Consider the following 20,241-nt stretch of genomic DNA (forward strand, 5'->3'; position numbering starts at 1 on the left):
TTGTATCAGTCACTCCGTTTCCCTCTCTATCTCTCACTCGCTGAAGGTCCTTTCAGACACAACGCCACCACTGCGCTCTGAAACCTGTTATTTATACCCATTTATTTATAAAATGAGACTCACCCTGATTTCCAGCTTTTGAAACAGAACCAGAGCACGGTTGTCCGTAGTAACAAACCCTTTTCTCCGCAGCCATATTCGTCTCCTGTAAATACATGAGTGAAAGTTGTGTTAAATTAAATTGAAATATACTTTTGTTTTTGAAGGTTCAGCCGACACTAACCACATTTCCTTAACTCTAACCATTCAGTAATTAAAACATACAATTAAATATCAATAAAAAAATGTTGGTAAATCCTCCTGTTTCAATCACATCACACTGCTGTCAATCAAACAATGTTTTTAGGACAGCTATTGCTAAAAACATAATGATAATAATCAATATTTCATGTTAAGTAGTTAATGTCAAAGTAATAAACACCAAAAACACAACATGAGTTCAATAAATGGATTAAACAGTGTGTTATTGGCTAAGCTGCAACCGTTCGCATGTCCAGCTAATATGATTAAGCTACTGAAAGGAACTTTCATTTTGTGGTGTGGTTTCCATGAGCAGCGAGGTGAAGTTCCTTGTAGTAACTTTAGTTTTTTGGGTTGCAGGTTTTAAAAAAGCCCTGTTTGAATACAATTTTGAGGTACTTCTACTTGAGTATTTCCATTTTCTGCTACTTTATACTTCTACTCCGCTAGCTACATCTCAGAGGGAAATATTGTACTTTTTACTCCACTACATTTATCTGACAGCTTTAGTTACTCTACAGATTCAGATTAATGAATGCATCAATAATTATAATACAATAATATAAAATGTGATTATTCTGAAGTTGGCATGATGAGTTTGTGATGTTTTTTAGTTAGCTAATGTTAGCTCGATTAGCCAACTATAACATCTGCATCTGAAATGTGAAATAAGAAGCCTATTTTTGTCTACCTCGGTCTGAAATGAAGAATATATTGTTTCAAAGATCTTTGTAAACAACTGCATAATTTGCCGTGTTAGAGCGGAATGATTGACAGGCGTAGCAACAGTAACTAAGGTTAAAAAATTAAGAATTTCATTTAAGTATTAAAAAGTTGGTGTCACCTACATCTGAGCACACCACGGTAGCGTTTACTTCGGCGCATCGATCCAGCGTCATTCGTCCATCTTCAATCTTCAAGCACGGAGAGATGCACCAGTTGGATGAACCGTTAGAGGCACCGTTGGTGTAGGCAAAGGGCTGCAAGAACAAAACACCACGAACATAAATCACTTCATGAACAGCAAATAATTAACAAAAAAATAAGTCTAGAAGTATTTTTGAATTTTAATGGATTAATTTTGGTTGCACTGATCCAAATAGCAGCTGATTTAAAGGTTCCCTGTGGAGTTGGAGACCTCTAGTAGCGCTATGGAGCTGTTTTTTCTATGAGTGGGTCCCTGCTGTTGGCCACCAGCCATTTAACCTCATCATGGTTACTAACAGAAAAGAGGGCTATAATGATTATTTTCAGGTTCATACTTGTATTTGGGGTTTTTACTAGAACATGTTTACATGCTTTAGGCAAAGTGTGTTACTTAGTGACATCATCACGTTACAGAAGAAAAGGCGGGGCTTCTATCAAGGCAGTTCAGGAGCAGAGTTTCTGTAGGAGAGAGCAGCTCCCGAGGACTTAGGGCTTTGTAACTTTGCAGACCTTTAATATGCACAAAAAACTATATAACACACTAAAGTAAAGGGGAAAAGCATAATAGGTCCCCTTTAAAGGTACAGCAGGTTGGATTTTTTTGTTTTGTTTTGTTTTTTCCCCCATAATAATTTACTGGAAGTAACATCAGGTGTACAAAACATACAAATAGAGCACAAATGTAAATGATTCAGCCTCCATATTTTGGTATTTTTCCCCCAAAGCCCCCTCCCACCCAACCCTCACCTAATACACCTGCTGCATTGTCATGATGCATGCAGGCTGACTTTACCTTGTTGTTGATGTTCCAAATGTTCTCACAGTTTGGCTCAAATGTAATAGTCTGGTTACAGCAGGAAAAAGAAGTCTTGATCTCCATCACAGCTGAGTCGCCTCTCACAGACACCACAGCAGCTGATAGGCATACTGTCAATACAAGGAAGAAATAAGTTATTGTTCATGTTAAACCATCATTTTCTACCTTGCTTTTTTCCTCTCAAAATATCAAACTTAAATCCCTGTGGTTCAAAATCTACTTTTAATTTGACATGATTTGTACCTCAAATCCATCCAGTGCACATAAAATAAGCAAAACTTAATTGAGACTTTCAGAACTTGTCTTGTTTTGGTTTTATTATTTTTCTCCTGAGGTCTGGCAAGCATTACGTAGTGTGTGTTCATTAATAGCAAACTAATTAAGCACTTAAACATACCAATTGCATCACCAACAGCGGGAATTTCCTTTGAGATATTTCATGGAAACTACCAGCAGCGTGCAGAGAAAGCACGGGGAAAACCCACAGGCTGCTTTCTCTTTCACCGTTAACAAGTATGTTAACGGAACACACTATGATACCCGAATAACATGTTATTACATGGTTGAATAGTAAAAATTAACTTGAAACGTAGCAAATAGTAAATGTTACTGTAGCAGTAAGGTTTTAAATAGTTAGTGAAATGTTGGTGCAGCTTCTGCAGCCGGCGGGACGCCATGATGATGCAGCAGTTTCAATGCTAACATTAGCTTTAGTGGTCACAAATGATATATATATACATAACTAAATAACAATAAAACATCTTTCAAGAGCGACAATCTACTATTTATTCTCTAATTAACTCTCTAACATGTTAATCCGCTCTCTCCCACATAGTAACGCCAAACTTCATTCAAAAAGCATTACATTTAATATATTCTAACGTGTAGTCCATGTTTTTAAGCAGGTAACACAAGACTTTAACATATTATCTAAATCTACATGATCCCACCTTCAATTCGGCGCACATTAAACTGACTTCCATGTTGCAATTGTTGTTATTAACACTGATATCTGGTGTAAGTAATAGGGAGGTGTATCATTGCTGCTTGTGTAATGTGAGTAGGGTTAAAGCATGGGGCTAGCTAAGTCATGCTGGTTAACCACTAAACATCAGATGTTAACACACATGCATGTCTGCTCTTTGAGCTAAGTGTATGCAATTAAAAGCACGTGGATATTTAAATTGGCAATTTTGTTAATGCAGTTTGGTGTGCGTCTGTAACAAGTTACTGTATAGCCTACTAGTTAATTTACAACATAATAATAATAATAATAATAATAATAATAATAATAATAATAATAATAATAATAATAATAAATCACTGATTAATAGCATGCATACTCACCTAAAATGATGAGTGGTGAGTGGGACAGATGTGGTGTCATCATCCTTCTAATGTTGCAGAACAATAGTTAATCTGATTGTGACTGAGGCGCACAATGATGACACTGTGCTGAGGGGGTTTTACATCACTGACAAAGCCTTCCTCATTTCGGTTAAGGGTTAAACCTGAACAGTTTCGTTTCCTGGAATTGCGGGAGGAAACTCTTTATAAAAGCCCCGCTCTTAAAAGTCAGTCCACTGTCCTCTCCTGCCACACATCATCATCATGATGTCTACAGATATTATGAGGGTTGCTCTGCTGCTGTCACTGTGTAAGTATTTATTATTTATTTATTTATTTATTTATTTATTTATTTATTTATTTATTTATTTATTTATTTATTTATTTTAAAACATCCGTATTGAACCATTATGCACTTTTCCTCAAACTTATTGCATTCCATCTATTGCATGATAATTACATTCTTAAAAACAAGAGCAGATGTGATTTATTGCCAATTAAATAATGATGTATATTCTGGTATAAAGAGGCTGCACAGGGATTCTGTGTTCAAACATTTAAATAAGGATTGACCAGCTATAAAGAGCATGCAAGACAGTTGGATCTACTCAGTAATGCGCATATTGAAGGTTTTACACACATAATAAAGGTGATTTATGTATTATTGTGTTCCTCAGGGTCGTGCCTCGCTGCAGGCTTGGCCATCACAGGAAACCTGCTGGAAGTTGAAGCAGTTTTCGGTGAGGATTCAACTCTTGAATGCACCGCAGAACCCAAACCTGGTGTCCAGTACATAGCAGTGAGGTGGTACAAGGTAATACTGCGCTTATTTCATGCTAAAATACTTCATCGTTTTGTATATTTTACTTGTAAAAGTATACAAAGCAACAGGAAGGATACATGTCCACATCTCATTGGTTGGCCTGCATTCAAATTATTCAAATTACTTTCTGTTTCACTCTCCCTCCAAAAGTACAGTCATACACTGTATAATATAATATAATGTAATATAATATAATATAATATAATATAGTATAATATAATAAAATGTAGTATGATATGATATAATATAATGTAATATAATATAATATAATGTAATATGATATAATATAATATATAAAAATAGTTTCACTCTTTGTAGTACTTGTTCAAGTAAAAGCAGTCGCAGTACAGAGGTATTACTTTAGTAAGTAAAGTAGAAATACTATAATCTAAAAATACTCCATTACAGGTAAGAATTCAAAATGTTGTAAAAGTACATATCAGCAAAATGTACTTAAAGTATGAAAAGTGAAAGTACTCATGAATGAGTACTTTCACTTTTTATACTTTACTCTGTTTCAAGTACAAGTCCTACATTTGAAATGTTTCTTAAGTCAGAGTACTAAAGTATTATCAGGAAAATGTACTTAAAATATTGAAAGTTAAAGTAGAGAAATGAACCCTGTGAATGTACATAGTACTGTTTTAACATACTTGAGTATTTCCATTTTATGATAGTTTATACTTCTACTCCACTACATTTAAAGATACTTTGTATACTACTGGGTAGATTAGTAGTACTGTATAGTACTGCATCATATTATATAAGTATACTAAGTATCATGTGCTTTTTATGTAAAAAGTAAGTATAATATATGTAGTGAAGTCCAAAGTACAATATTTCCCTCTGAAATGTAGTGGAGTAGAAGTATAAAGAAACATAAAATGAAAATACTCACGTAAAGTACAAGTACCTCATATTTGTATTTAATGTAACTGATGATGTCACAGGTCGGAGAGCCTCCGTTGCCTCGTCTCTCGGGCCTTTTGACCAGAGACCTCCCCGACGGCCCTATGCGCAGGTACACCGGCCTGGAGCGAGAGGTGGAGCTGCTTCGCGACTCCCGCAACGTCCTGCTGCCCAACGTGACGTGTGACGACGGCGGCTTGTACCAGTGTCACCTGGCGGCGCCAGTGGGGGAGCAGAACCGGGAGGGCCTGGTGCTCCTCACTCTGACAGGTAAACGTCACATGTTCGCATTCAGATTACAAACTTTCCCAGTTCTCTGATCGGAAAAAAACATTTGAACACCTGAGGCATCTTTTAAATTTGAATCTTTCCAGACTCGACCATCACATTTACATCTACTGTAGACAAACATGGATGTGTGGCTCCAGGGATGGAGCCTGGGTGTGACCGGGTGAAGCACCTGCTATTTAAAACATTAAGAACCTCTAAATGGATCATTGATTTTTTAAAATTCGCACCAAAGCCCACTTTAGAAGTAGAATTAAGTTTTGAGCCTCTTGTAAGAAAAAAGTCTGCAGCCAGCAGCTCTGAGAGCTAAATGCTAATGTTATCATGCTAATAATCACAAGGTTAAAGGTCGTACGGTGTGTTCAGGCCAAGAGCTAGATGCGCTGGAAAGGAGGAGGAGCTCCATAGATGCCAACAACTTTTCTTTCCTCCATCAACCATGGAAGAAATAACCTCTGTCGCTGCTTTGTACATGTTGTGGAAGTCCCAGATATGTCAGAAAACCAATCTCATGCATAAAGAAGCAAATTAAAACAGTAACAATAAAAACATGGACGTATCTTTAAAGGGAGAGGTGTATATAGTATATAGTTTAGTGTTTATGTATTTTTGTGTTTTTGTGAATTTCCCCGGTGTGGGATCAGTTAAGTTCTTCTCTTATCTGATGTTATTCTGTGCAGCTCAGTGAGCGATGCAGTTCATGCAGGTTCCAACTCGAGTAACTTTAATTTCTGTTTTGATTTTCAGATTGTCCCACAGACGGTCCCTCCGAAGATCCGATGACAGACACTTACGTGCTTATTGTGGCTGCAATAGTGCTGATGCTCGGACTTGGAATTTTCTTCATAAGCTACGTAAGTCATCTGCTAATACACACAAACACACTAAAACAGAATTTAAATGGTTTAATGTAACACAGTTTCACTTCTCAGATTTTTACGGAGCGTTCACACCAAGAGCAAAGTGGACTTTTCGCACGGTGCGATTACATACAAAGTCAATGCAAAGAGGCGTCATTCATGTATTCACGGGAGTTGGAATATTAAGATTTAATAAATCTTGTATGTGTCTGTGGTCACCCAGAGCTATGATAGTACATCATATCTGTAGAGACCGGACCAAACTCTGTGTAGAAACCACAGACTGTCTATGGTAGAAACAACAACGTCGCTGCCGTATTTATGCTTAGATGACTTTATGTTGAGTGTTGATGGAGCAGCTGCAAGGCTGGCACTGATCCATCCAAACTCCATTCAGAAAACAAGCCTTTTAAAAGATGTTTGCTTGTCGTCCTGGTAACAGACCTGACAGAGCATGAATTCAGACTTTTTACAAATCAGCACCACTATGTAGTTATTTCAGCATCATTTTGATCTGTTTATTGATATTAAATCACAGCACAATCTGTTTATTTTGGGTTCATACCGCAGTAGTGACGTGTGGCTGCTGGATACAGTCAGTGTAATGGTACTGTATGTGAATACAGCTCGCCGCCGGGTGATGTTATGAACCCAGACACGGCAGCGTTTCGTTTTCTCACATGTCTGGGACTTTCACAACATGTACAAAGCAGCAACTGTGGTTATTTCTTCCATGGTTGATGGAGGAAAGAAAAGTTGTTGGTCCAACTTCGCTCTTGGTGTGAACACAGCTTTACAATTGAGACACAACACAAAGCTACTCTGCTCTTTTTCATTCCTCATCTAAACGTATTTTGTCTCTCCACCACAGGGCAGTTTGAAGAGCATCCTCAAAGACAGAAACCAGATAACAAGAAAAGAAACTTTATTGGACGCACCGCTCAGACCGCTTGAAAAAAAGGACTTACAGTTGATCTATACGTTGGGTCCTAAAGTGTCTAAAACACCCACGATGAAGCATGTCTGTGTTTAAAGACAAAGACGGTGTTGGATACTGAAAGAGAAAGACGACCCGCCGGCCGGGGAGACTCCACAAAACAGCTTCTTTTTAATGTGAGGATCCACATGTCCTCACGTTAATATCTCCATTACTTGTCCTCAATTGATCTATTCGAATGAAATAAGAAAAAATCCAGTGGACAGCATGAGCAGCATGACCGTCACCATCAACTTAATCTATAAAATCAGCTGCAGCCTCGTCACTGGAACACTGAAAATCCTAATAATGAGCGAGTTTAAACACTAACAGACTTGATGCCCCCCGACTCCAGCTGAGGACCAACTCTAGAAAACTCTTCAGAAGCTAAAAAAAATGTGGACACAGAGCGGGATCTCCCACCGAGACGGAAACTGGTGGTCGTCGGGGCTGCTGTGGCTCAGGAGCTAGAACGGGTACCGACAGGATGGTGGTTCGATACCCGGCTCCTCCTGTCCACGTGTGGAAGTGTCCCTGAGCAAGACACTGAACCCCAAATTGCTCCCAATGGTCAGGCGACCATGGTAGTTCACTGATATCATGTGATACATGTGAAATTGTAAAAAAAAGAAATATTTTTGACATTAAAATTTCTAAAATGACTAGAGCTTTGTTATATATTTTATTGAGTTGTGTACTGTACTTACCAAAGAAAAAAAATAGGTTCAAGGTTCTTTATTTGTCATTTGGCAGTTCCAGTGAAGCCGTCATTGGCAATGCAAATTAATCTTTGGTCTCCTGTTCCTTCAACAATGCTTATAAAATATGTAAATATATGAAAGGGGAGATCACACAAGTACATGTAAAAGCAAAATCATAATCTAAGGCATAAAATAGTGCAGTTAAAATATGGGACATAAATATAAGTATTTTTTTAAATGATCTTAGTTTAGTTCTTTCTTCCTTTTTCTTCTCCTGAGGTGGGGGGGGGGGGGGTCATTTGTATAAGCCTGTAGCTTCTTGACCTCTCCTGACACATTACTTTTTTCTTTTTCATCCCATAGCAACGGTCTGCTATACATAGCAACGGTCTGTTATAAAGAAATAACCGACCGCAGAACGCCGTGATCACAATCGAGTATTCAACAACACCGTGTAATAAAGGCATATATCTTCTTCGTCATGTGACGGTGGAAAACTCTTTTCCAAATTTAGCAGCAGTGAGAAGCCTTAGTGCCCTTTAAAAAACAGGAACTGAGAAGAATTACACCTCTGCTCTGAGCTATTTACATTTTATCTGAGTGGAACTTTCACGATGACACTGTGGGGAAAACCCGAGAGACAAACAGCGACGCCGTCACTGTCTGGGCTTTAAAAAAAAAATAATGTAGCACTTCTCCTTTGAGATAAAAATACAGAGAATAATACAGAGATGTATGTTTTATATCTGCATTGTCAAATACTGTTGGCCTTCCAGTGTTTGGTTCAGATTGAGACTCTATTTTAGCAATAAAAAATATGAATAATTTGAAATTAAAGAATGAACGAACGGAGGAGGACAGAGTTTGCTTTTCACCTCCAAATAGAACGACTGAAAATTTAGTATGAAGCATGAAAATTTGTAATTGGTTCTTGTTTTAGTGTTTTTAGTTTAGAGCCAATGAAAGAATCTCTCTCATGATTCTGAGATTACGTTTGAATCGGGAAATTGAATGAAAGATACTGATATTGAACTTGTGTCTATGAGGCTCGTATGTAAGTTTTGTTTTTGTCGTTTGTTTTGTTTACAGGGCTGCCTGTTTCACATTTGAAAAATGATTAATTTGTCCGTCATAAGGAAAGCTTTTGGGTCCTGGTGTTTAGTTTGTTAACGCTTGCAGACGTTAGATAAAATACTATCTTTTCCAACAATGCTGCAGAGCTTGGCAGCCCTCTATCATAATTTCAAGTTTGTTTCCCTTTAATAAACATATATAACATATGTTTTTGAGGGTTTTTTAGAGGTGGAAAAGTTCTGGTTCCCTCTTCAGACCTGTGACAAATGCTTACTAGCATTTATGTAACTCACATTGGATTTGGATTAAGTTCATGATAAAGTTATGATGGTTAAAACATTATTTTAATCAGTGTGGGGTTTTTTTGGTTTCTGGTTCTTATGAAAAGAAATCATGTATGCATGATTTCTAGGATTGTTTTAATATAGGGGAACTCCGTCTGAAGTGTTGCTATGAGTTTCTGTTCTGCAAAAATTAAAGGTGAGGAAATGCACAAGTGGGGAAATTTGTGTGACAAAAAGAACTCTGCTTTTGTCAAAAGGGACAGGATATTCATATTATCATTCATATTCATATTATTCATATTATTATTATTTCAACAGATATGTAATAGGAGTTTTTTATTTATTTGGTTTTAATTTAATTTTGATTTATATATTCATAAAATGTTGAAAACTCAATAAATATACTGTTGAAACCCTCCCCCCCCCCCCCCCAGCATTTATGTAATGGGAGTTAATTTAATTAATCTTAAATTTAATTTCAATTTTGAATATTGTTTGTTCATTAATATATCTGTATCTATGTATATATCATGTACTGTAAATGTTTTTATTATTAAAATACTGGATATTTGTAAGTATACATAGGCTACAAGGCTACGTAATGTTTATCTATTTATAAAATGTTGAAAACTCAATAAACATGTAATGGGAGTTCATTTAATTTATTTAAAATTGAATTTGTAATATTGTGTGTTCATTAATATGTATGTATGTATGTATGTAAATGTAATGCATAGGTTTCCTTTAAGACTTTAATACTCATATATACCTTTTGAAAAAATTATAAAATCCACTTCAGATATACATCTCTCGCTAATAAGTTGGTCTTTCATGACGTACATTGCATCATCTGTTGTCGTGGCCGAGTGGTTAAGGCGATGGACTAGAAATCCATTGGGGTCTCCCCGCGCAGGTTCGAATCCTGCCGACAACGTGATCTTTGTTTTCTGTTCTCATATCAAAAATACTTTAGTTCACTTTCACCGTTATCCAACTAAACACATTACACATTCATTATGCTAACATTTGGCCTAACAGCGGCGTTGTGGCTAACCCGAATCCCAACGGCATTAAGAAATAACAGCACTTCCTTTCACATTTTCAAAATAAAATGTCATAATTTATATGCCAAAGATATAAAATATAAACAGCAGAGAAGCCAGAATTAATGGTCATTATTAATAACATTTAACAGTAATATTTGCACAGTTCACTACATTAAATGCAGTAAGTTATTGTGATATAGCAGTTTCTTTCCACAGGCCATCACTCTGATGAACACCTAATCAGTCATCACTGTCAATAACCCTCTAACATCAAATATCCACTTCTGCTCTTATAGACCATAATTCTTACAGTCTCTGCACATTTTTAGAATATAATTTACAGTCTTTAATGCATATTTTTGTACATTCTTTGGTTATATTTTACAGTCTTTAATGCACAATTTAGATTATATTTTACAGTTTTTAATGCATTTTTAAATTTTGATTTACAGTCCTTAATGCGCATCTTTCTATAATATCTACATATCATCTGTCACTTTATTTACATATTGTAATATGTACACACCTGTCAATGTAAATATAAATCCTACTCAGTGTACATATAGTATATAGAAATTTCTACATGTACATGCTGTACATAACCATCTAGTCCACGTATATACATCCAGTATTTATTTCTTTGCACTATTTGTATTGTTAACATCTCACTAACACTTGACATTTTATTTTTATTTTATTTTGATTATTGCATTCTTTTATTCTGTTATTGCGATTCTGTGTAAGTACACTGAGAGAGCTGCATACAAACTGGAGTCTAATTCTTTGTATGTATGTATATACTTGGCGAAATAAACTTGATTCTGATTGTAAATGTATTATTTAATTTAATTTATGTTTATGTTTTTTTATGTAATTATGTTTCCCTACCTCTAGGCTGTACAGGAAGGCCAGCTCTGTCCTGGGATGCCCCCTCGACACCGTGGAGGTGGTGGGAGAGAGGAGGATGATGGCTAAGCTGTCATCCATGATGGAGAATGACTCCCATCCCATGCAGGACACCATCTCAGCACTGGAGAGCTCCTTCAGCGACAGGCTGCTCCACCCAAAGTGTGTGAAGGAGCGCTATCGCAGGTCCTTACTTCCTGCAGCTGTCAGACTCCACAACCAGCCCTGCTCCCAGTAGCCAGCACTGCTCCCAGTAGCCAGCACTGCTCCCAGTACCACTTACACTTACACACCAAAAACTGACAATAACCTGATATTTTCAGGTGGAATTTCATTCATTCATTCATGTCATTCTCACTGTGCAATATCATTTTCCACTTGTGCAATTTTGTTAATAGTCTGTTTATTGTCAATACTGTATATACTGCTCCTATTTTTATACTTCCTTCTATTTAAATGGTTCATATTTTGTGACACTTTGTTTAGCTCTTTTTTTTACTGTGTTATCTGATGCATCTTGTTTTTTGCATTATCCCCTTTGCTGCTGTACACTGCACATTTACCCACTGCGGAACTAATAAAGGAATATCTGATCTTATCTTATCTTACATTGTGCTGCTTTAACATCTGAATGTATTCCCCTGGTAATTAATAAAACCTTATCCTAAAGTTTAAACCAACGAAACAGTTTCATTTTGTAACAGTTGAAGTCAAATGTATGACAAAGTCGGAGGAAACTACTGTACACTCATCTTGTGACACTTATTTTGAAGGGCGGTGTGGCTCTATTTCCGCTCTGTGCTCCTGTTTCTTAGCAACAGCGGACGCTCTGAGCCAGCTGGCTTGTGTTGCTAGGCTAGCTGGGGTTAGCTCGGTTAGCTAGCTCGGTTAGCTCTAGACATGGATGAGGACGACCTGGACCTGGACGAGCTGCTGGATGAAGTGGAACAAAAGTTCTGTCGCAACGTTTCTGTCGCATCTTCGGCTCGCGAGGACCCGAGCGAGGCTGGAAAACGCGGGAAAGACAACGAAGGACGGAGACAACACAGGTGAACGATGCTAACATGGCTAGCTAGTGTCAGCTAGAAGCTAACAGAGGGAGGTGTGCTGTGTGGCTGCTCGTTTCTCTGTGTTGATAAGGTTAACGAGCTGTAACGGGTTTAAACTTGAGCTAATCACGCTTCAAGCTCAGTAAAGATGCAGAATAAAGTCAGTAGAGTTAGCTTGTGTTCAGAATAGCTCATGAGAATCACACCTGTCATTTGCTGATTTTGTTTATCAGGATCCAACACGAATCGTCTTCCTCTCAATATAGGAGTATATGGGATCACAACTTGGGCCAGATCTTGCAAATATAAGAGACTACTGTAATATCTACTGTGCATCTCTTGAAAGAAAGGATTCAATGATTCTATGTTGACCCTGACCACAACATCAGGATCACATGTGATTCATTTGACACTATTCACTTCCTGGTCCTGAGCTTCAATCATAATTATAGTTAAAAAAACAAACAAACACATATTCAGAAATACAGGACAATAACCATTTCACCAGCTTATACCTCTGAAATACAGAATCGCATGGCTCATAAATATTGTGTATTGAGCCGAAAAATTGTAGTACTAATCATTTAAATCAAGAAAATTGCCTAATTTGAAATGTTATGGCCTGGAATGGATTCCCAAAAAAAAGATTATAGAAAAGGTCATGATAAAATTGTGTTTGGAAAAATTTTACATTAACACCAAGACGGATTGTTGTCCTAAAATGTGGATCCATTTACTGGAAAAGCTCCTATACATTAGGAAGAATCTAACCAAAGAGGTGAAGTCCATAAGAAGACTTTATATTTCACACCCAAATTAAACACCTAAAATATTTAAAAGTTCTGTTGCATCATCATAACAGATATATATAATAACAGATTTTTTTCTCGGCTGTCCTTTCATAACTCATAATCTCACACCATAATACTACTTAATGTGCCCTCTCCCATCATAAGAATGCAGCGACATTGGCTGCAGTTTGTTTTTAATACATTTCAATAACCTTTGAAACAGTTTTTGAGACTCTATACAGCATTTGTTCTGTTGCTGCAGAATCTAAGTCAATAACTAAGAAAGCTTTTCTGTTTAAAGCTCCCTCTGACTGGAACAATCTACCTGTAGGAGCCTCATTTAGTGTAATTGTAAATATGATATGGATCGAATATTTAGTCTACCAAGATATTCGACCCACATCATCTTTGCACTTGTTCAAATACCTTCTTATGTCTTCTTATTATAGGATCAGTTGTACATGTCCATAATAATAACACCTCTATAATTATGTTTTATAACTTTATATATTTAATGCTATCACTGACATTAATTATTTTCTAGAATTTATGAATGAATGATCCATTTCTCCTGGTTTTTATGTCTTATTATTATTATTATTATTATTATTATTATTATTATTATTATTGTCACGTCTGGTTATGTTTAATTATCTTTTTTTTTTGTTAAATGCATTGTCTAATTAAAATGTCAAAATGTAAATCCAATTTTACTAAACAGCAAAAAAAGTTGTCGATAGATGTTTTCTTTTTATTCAGATTTTTTATATTTAATTCCCTACATGCTGCTCTAAATGTTGCGTTCTCCAATCTACCAGGACTAAAATACTGGAGAAACACTGACTCCTTAATTCATGTATTAAACTAAAAGAAAATAATACTGGAATCAACCTGTAAAATACCCAGTAAGGTTTAAATAGATGAATCGTAGAGGTTTATTTGATGTTTGATACTAATTCATCATTTTGTTTCCTCTTTAGTGCCACTAAACCTGAACAGCCGATAAGCAGCGTCTCTGACGATATCGACGACCTTCTGGAAGAATTATTCGAGGAAGACGACACAGATTCCCCTCAACTAAAGGTCAACATGTACTTTATACAAAAAGACGGACAAGTTTTCAACCACAAAAATGGTCTTTCTCAGTTAAACAGTACCTGTGTATTTAAGTGTCCCTGTGACATACAGTATACGTTCCCTGAGTGCTGGGAAGAAAATAGTTAATTAAAAGAAAGCTGTACTTTAAAGCAAAAACTTTTTTAGTGAAGTTAAAGTATTCAAAAAATAAGGGAAACACTTGGTACAAAGCTTGCACGTATAATAATTAAAACATTTGTCTTTAGATATAAAAGAAACCCTGACCTGTACTAAGTATTTTAATGCTGAATATGGTATGACATGTTTACATTCAGTGTTAAGTTGTACTTTTGCGCAGCACACAAGCAAATTACTACCAAGCATTATCATCATGCAGCATCAACACAGGTGGTAATACATCTATTTAGGTTTACATTAATTAACAGGAGATTTTCTACTGCAGGAATGTGTTTTTTACCACAACAGTCTGTAATCTGTTTATTGTCCCTGTCATTTCAGACTGAACAGTCTTCTAAAGGAGCACAAGTGGAGAGGAAGCTGTCGTCTCAGTCTGGAGGGAGGAAGTAAGTGAATTAGTTCATTCTGAATTAAAAAACATTAATTACAGGGTAAATATTCAGAGGGAGAAACAACACTCAGACATTTTTTGTTGTCACTTTGTGTGTGTATTCATTCAAGAATCTAAACTTATTGAGCCAAATGTTTCCTATTTCTTCTTAATTAACCACCAAAATAAGTGTCAGTAACTTTTCTTTGGTGATGTTTTTGTCTCTTATATATGTGTTTATGAAAGTAGGAACTAGGATTTATATTCCTAATAATGTTTCCCAGGTTCTTCAGTATATCTATTGTTCTGTTGGCTCTGTTGATTCTCCTACATGGATGCTGTTTGTTATTTGTGCTTGGAGACGATCTGCGCTGTCTGTTATGCATCCAGGTGCTGTCCTGTGTTCGTTGGCGGGAGCTCTGTCACTAACGGCGTAGGAACAGCCACATCCAAGAGGTGTGAAAAATGATTTCATACTGCGAGCGTCTGTCCCGTCTCGCCTGTTTTTGGTTTATAATGATACAGGACTCTGGTACGGATTAGTTATCCCCAACATACTTTTATTTGGTTAAACCAAGGTAGCAAGTTTACTGTATTAACGACATACTGATGATATGTTATTTTGAAATGACAATGACTGACAAGTGATCTGCATCAACAGGTCATGTGACCAGTTGAGGTGTACTTCCTGTGACTTCCGGGTGCTGATGTTTGATGACTGTGAGTGGGACTCGTCCTGTGATTACCTGTTCCTCAGGTGAGTCTGCAGACGCAAGAAAACCTCTCTATCTCAGTTCGTCACACTAAAATATATCAAACATTTATGCATCACATCATAATTCTTATCATATTTAATAAGATGGAGTCAGTATGTTGAGAGATGTTGGTTGGTATTGGCTGATTGTTTTTCAGTTTGTTCAGAAGGTGGCAGTATTGAGCTGTAAAACTCACCTTCACGTCATCTTCACACACTTCTTTCTCTGCTTTACATCCACTGAAACATTTAATCTAAAGCAGAAGAGGAGGTGTACAAATGTATATTTACAATGCACAAGTGAAAATCTTCAATGAGACTAAAGTGAGTCATAAAACCTCATTAAATCATTTCAAACGTACATGAACATCTTTTTTTTCCTCCCACATAACAGCAGTTTCCTTTTTATCCCCATGGAGACAATTGTGCTTCTGCAGACCAGTGTGACCAGAATACAAACAAGCAGAAGCTTTGTTATATTCAGACCCCCAAACCTGCTACAAACCACAATCTAATACACGGGAATAAGTGCAGCAATGGAAGGTTTTCTCTTCAGACCAATTAAACTAATATTTAAGAGCTAAAATTAAGACTGTATAAAACCATCCAGAGATCACGTTGTTACACCAACACACAGGTGACATAAAGACTTTAATTTAATTTGAACATTGCAGTGATCTGGTGCAGGAGCAGCAGCGGGAAGGGCTCAGACTAATTCCTGGTGACACAGTGTCGTCTGTTACAGTAACAGAGACTGACAGGAAAACAAAGAAACACTGATGGAGGAGTGTAGGAGGGACGAGAGTTTGGCTGAACACAGGGGCTTCTTCATCTTTATCATCATCTTCTTCTTCTTCTTCTTCTTCTTTATCTTTTTCTTCTGCTTCTTCTTCTGGCTTTGGTGTCTGAGGTTGTGAATTCGAGACCCGATCGAGACAGAACAAACATGCTAATGCCTTAAAGGATTAATGAAGGTGGTCCATCCTATGTTCCTCATTTGTTTTCCTCTTCTTCCTTTTTTAATCTTCCTCTTCTTCTTCCTCCTCAAAATGCCCGACCCCGACCCACAGCTGCTGAAAACTTGTAGTTTTCACAGTGTTTGCTGAAGAAAGGAGAGATAAAATATAACTTTCAAAGACATCTGTATGATGCATGGCCATTATTTCATTGGACCGGTGTAGTTAAAATCAGATTAAAAACCTCAGCAGGCTAACATGCTCAGGTCCTGTCCTCAGTAATTATTCATCTTTATTAAACTGCGTTGTGTCCGTCTGTGTAGGAACAACATGCCGGACCGTCAGAAGCTCCGAGCCAAGCTGAAGAAGAGGAGAGGTTTGAGGGCGTACGCCTGCCAGTGTAGCTGGTTCTCCACGTCAGAGCCGACAGACCTCCGAGACCAAGCTCAGCTCAGATGGGTCTGTGGCAAACATCTGGACTGATGTTCAGTCAACTCTAGATAACAGAAAGGTTACGGACAGAGAAACTTCTGCTGCTTTCTGTCTTTTCCTATGTCCACTCAACTTTAGCAACCTTTCAGAGACGACGTCCATCTTCAGACAGAAACATTTCCAAAGGGTTCCCTTGACCTCTGACCTCCAGATTATGTGAATGAAAATGGGTTCTATCCCACGAGTCTCCTCTTTACAGACATGCCCACTTTATGATAATCATGTACAGTTTGGGGCAAGTCATAGTCAAGTCAGCACACTGACATACTGACAGCTGTTGTTGTCTGTTGGGCTGCAGTTTGCCATGTTATGACTTGGGCATATTTTTTATGCTAAATGCAGTACCTGTGAGGGTTTCTGGACAATATTTGTCATTGTTTTGTGTTGTTAATTGATTTCCAATAATAAATATATACATACATTTGCATAAAGCAAACCTATTTGTCCACTCCTATGTTGATAAGAGTATTAAATACTTGACAAATCTTCCTCTAAGCTACATTTTGAACAGATATAAAATATGAGCTGTTGCTCCTGTTGCTGTCTCTGAGAGGGGGAGTGATGGACTGAAGGAGGAAGACAGACTGACAGAGATGTGACTCAGTCTGTCACACAGCAGGAAGAACAGGTCGACTAGAGGAGGAGGAGGATGAGGAGGAAAACAACAGCCGGAGTGATGGAGCTCTGCAGGAAGGATGAAGTTGTCACCGGCTGCCAGAGTCGACCTGAGAAAACCGAGGAAGATGAAGGTCCACACTGATGCTCTGCATGTTTCATCCCTTAACCACAAATCATAATATAGATTATATTAACATCATTTAAATCATAACGTCAGATTTTAAATTTGATTTCCCTTCTAACAGATATCCCGTTCAGTTTATTTCATTACACAATTTACAGGTACTTTACTTGAGTATTTTCATTTTATGCTTCTACTACATCTCAGAGGGAAATACTGTGGTTTTTACTACATTTTTTGACAGATTTAGTTACTTTTTATAGATTTGGAATCATACGAAATATATAAAACAACAATTAACTAATAAATGCTGATGTATTATTGTAGATTAAACTACCAGCAGTATATAAAGTCATTAAAAGTAGCTCCACATTTACCAGGTGTAACATTAAAGTGATGAACACATTAATGCATCAATAATTATAATATTATTATTATATTATTCTACATAATAAATACTTTTGGTACTTTAAGTATATCTCGATGCTAATACTTTTGTACTTTTACTTTTAATTCAGGACTTCTAAACGTATCAGAGTATTTCTGGGGTTTTCTGCAACCACGGTCACTATTGACTGTCAAATAAAATAAAAAAATCAATTTCTATGAATTTTAAGTTTAACCATCAGAGTATTAATACATGTAAACAGGTACACAAAATTACATATAGTGATTACAATTTTAATTTGTAACATGTTTATTTGTTATGGTTTTCATCACTTAATGTCCCTACCGCAACATTCCAATAACGTTCATTTTATACATTTTGCTTTTTTACTTTCTATAATATTTTTAAGACATTTCGAGATTTCGTGATTTTCTCTGCACCCTGTAAAATGTAGATGAATTAGATGAAAAAATCATATAAATGATTTGTAAATAATTAATATGGTGTGAAGTAATACGTATATGAAACCATTCCATTTGAAATAATGTCATTATGATTGAATTAGCTCATTTATCTCAACATTGAGACCACAGTTGTGGGACATGAAGAAAAGTGGTGTTTTGGACCCATAAAATGCTTCATACATTTTATTGAATCACTTATGTTAAGATGAGTAATAACATTGTGTTTATATTTATCAAGCATTGCACTGCACATTTTAATTTAAAATCCAGAATTTCCTTGCTTGGACCTAAAGATGCCCATAGTTGTAGGTTCTACACTATGGTATTGCTGCTTTTAAAAATACTTGTATAAGTACTTCTTCTACCACTGTTGATGTGTGTATATATATATACATATATATATATATATACGACCGGTTGTTTGTGTTTGTTTGTGTGGCAGTTCAGCTTCTGACTGACCTCATAATTCACAAGAAACTCCAGTTCTTTCTTCATTTTCCTCCAGCCTCTCTCCTTTTGGCATGTACATACATATACATACAACAAAAAATAATAAAAAAATAAAATAAAATAAATAAATAGATAAAAATAAAATAAAAATAAAAAGACAACAATAAGAATAGCAGATAGTATCTCATAGAGTAAAGTGTATTGTCCTCAGACTCTCATGAATGGTAAACGGTGATCATAGAAATATATTTTATGTTTTACGTGGCACTAGGCATATTCTGCTTCCACCCTGAAGGGTATTGGCCTTTCAACAGAGTGTGTTTGAGCTCTGATGGTATATAGTCCAGAACAGGGTTCCAGATCTTAATAAATGAGCCCTCAACACCCCTAAGGACTGCACTCATCCTTTCATGTGGCAGTACGTTGAAGATCTCCCTGTACCAGAAAGTTACTGTGGGTGGGGTGTCTTTCACCCATTTTAGCAGGATGCATTTACGAGCAAGGAGCAGAAGTTTGTCCAGCAATTTGTAATGATTGCTCGAGAGAGAAACTACTTTAGAGGGCAAACCCAGTAAAAATAACCCTGGATCCTTTCTTATAGTAGTCTTAAAGATCCCGCTCAGTTCTCGGGCTATGTGATTCCAGTATCTAGCAATCCGATTGCACCCCCAAAAGTAATGAAAATGGGACCCAAGGTCTGTGTTACACTTACCGCAAATGGGAGAGATGGTTCGAGATATTTTGTGGAGGGTAACAGGGGCTATATGGAGCCTATGTAATATTTTATATTGAATCTCCGCAAGCCTATTGCAAGTGAAGGTTGATTGCACCAGGTGCACTGCCTCCCGCCAGTCTTCCTCATTGTAGTCATTACCCAGGTCACCCTCCCATTTGCGTGATAATTTGGTCGTGTCATATTTATCATGAGAGTAAAGTACGAAATAGAAACGGGATATTCCGTGATTTAAACCCTTCTGCTCACGGATAAACTTTTCTGCCTCACTGTAGATGGAAATGTCCTCTGTAGGCTTTACAAGTGAATTAACAAAATGCCTTAATTGTAAATATGCAAAAAAGTGATCTTTAGGGAGATTCAATTTGTCTTGAAGCTGCTGAAAGGACATCAAGGTATTAACCTCAAACATCTCCCCTATCACGTGAATCCCTTTGTCACGCCATGAGTGGAATAAAGAAAGCCTCAAGCCCGGTAAAAATTCCTGATTATTATTAACATTTCTTTTAACCGTTTTAACCG

At 36.8% G+C, this 20,241-nt stretch overlaps 2 protein-coding genes, 1 long non-coding RNA gene and 1 other non-coding gene across 4 annotated transcripts; 3 read left to right on the forward strand and 1 right to left on the reverse strand.

The window, feature by feature from the left end:
* Nucleotides 1–3,560: 3,560 nt before the first annotated feature.
* On the forward strand, nt 3,561–7,869 carry cd83 (CD83 molecule). Its single transcript, XM_037783704.1, has 5 exons — nt 3,561–3,701; nt 4,069–4,205; nt 5,165–5,393; nt 6,159–6,265; nt 7,143–7,869. Exons 1-5 carry the CDS (start codon nt 3,656–3,658, stop codon nt 7,302–7,304), a joined length of 681 nt encoding a protein of 226 aa, XP_037639632.1. The 5' UTR covers nt 3,561–3,655; the 3' UTR covers nt 7,305–7,869.
* A 2,289-nt stretch (nt 7,870–10,158) lies between these two features.
* trnas-aga lies at nt 10,159–10,240 on the forward strand. The gene has a single exon. It is a non-coding gene; the product is annotated as a tRNA-Ser (tRNA).
* Nucleotides 10,241–12,042: 1,802 nt separating this feature from the next.
* On the forward strand, nt 12,043–17,192 carry c11h8orf37 (chromosome 11 C8orf37 homolog). Its single transcript, XM_037783713.1, has 6 exons — nt 12,043–12,307; nt 14,079–14,181; nt 14,695–14,759; nt 15,134–15,199; nt 15,405–15,500; nt 16,777–17,192. Exons 1-6 carry the CDS (start codon nt 12,159–12,161, stop codon nt 16,934–16,936), a joined length of 639 nt encoding a protein of 212 aa, XP_037639641.1. The 5' UTR covers nt 12,043–12,158; the 3' UTR covers nt 16,937–17,192.
* A 237-nt stretch (nt 17,193–17,429) lies between these two features.
* Nucleotides 17,430–19,726, reverse strand: LOC119496443. The gene is made up of 3 exons (XR_005208711.1): nt 19,699–19,726; nt 18,996–19,049; nt 17,430–17,724 (listed from the first exon to the last, which is right to left on the reverse strand). It is a non-coding gene; the product is annotated as an uncharacterized LOC119496443 (long non-coding RNA).
* Nucleotides 19,727–20,241: the final 515 nt, after the last annotated feature.

The sequence above is a fragment of the Sebastes umbrosus genome, chromosome 11, assembly GCF_015220745.1.
Source record: "Sebastes umbrosus isolate fSebUmb1 chromosome 11, fSebUmb1.pri, whole genome shotgun sequence".
NCBI lineage: Eukaryota > Metazoa > Chordata > Actinopteri > Perciformes > Sebastidae > Sebastes > Sebastes umbrosus.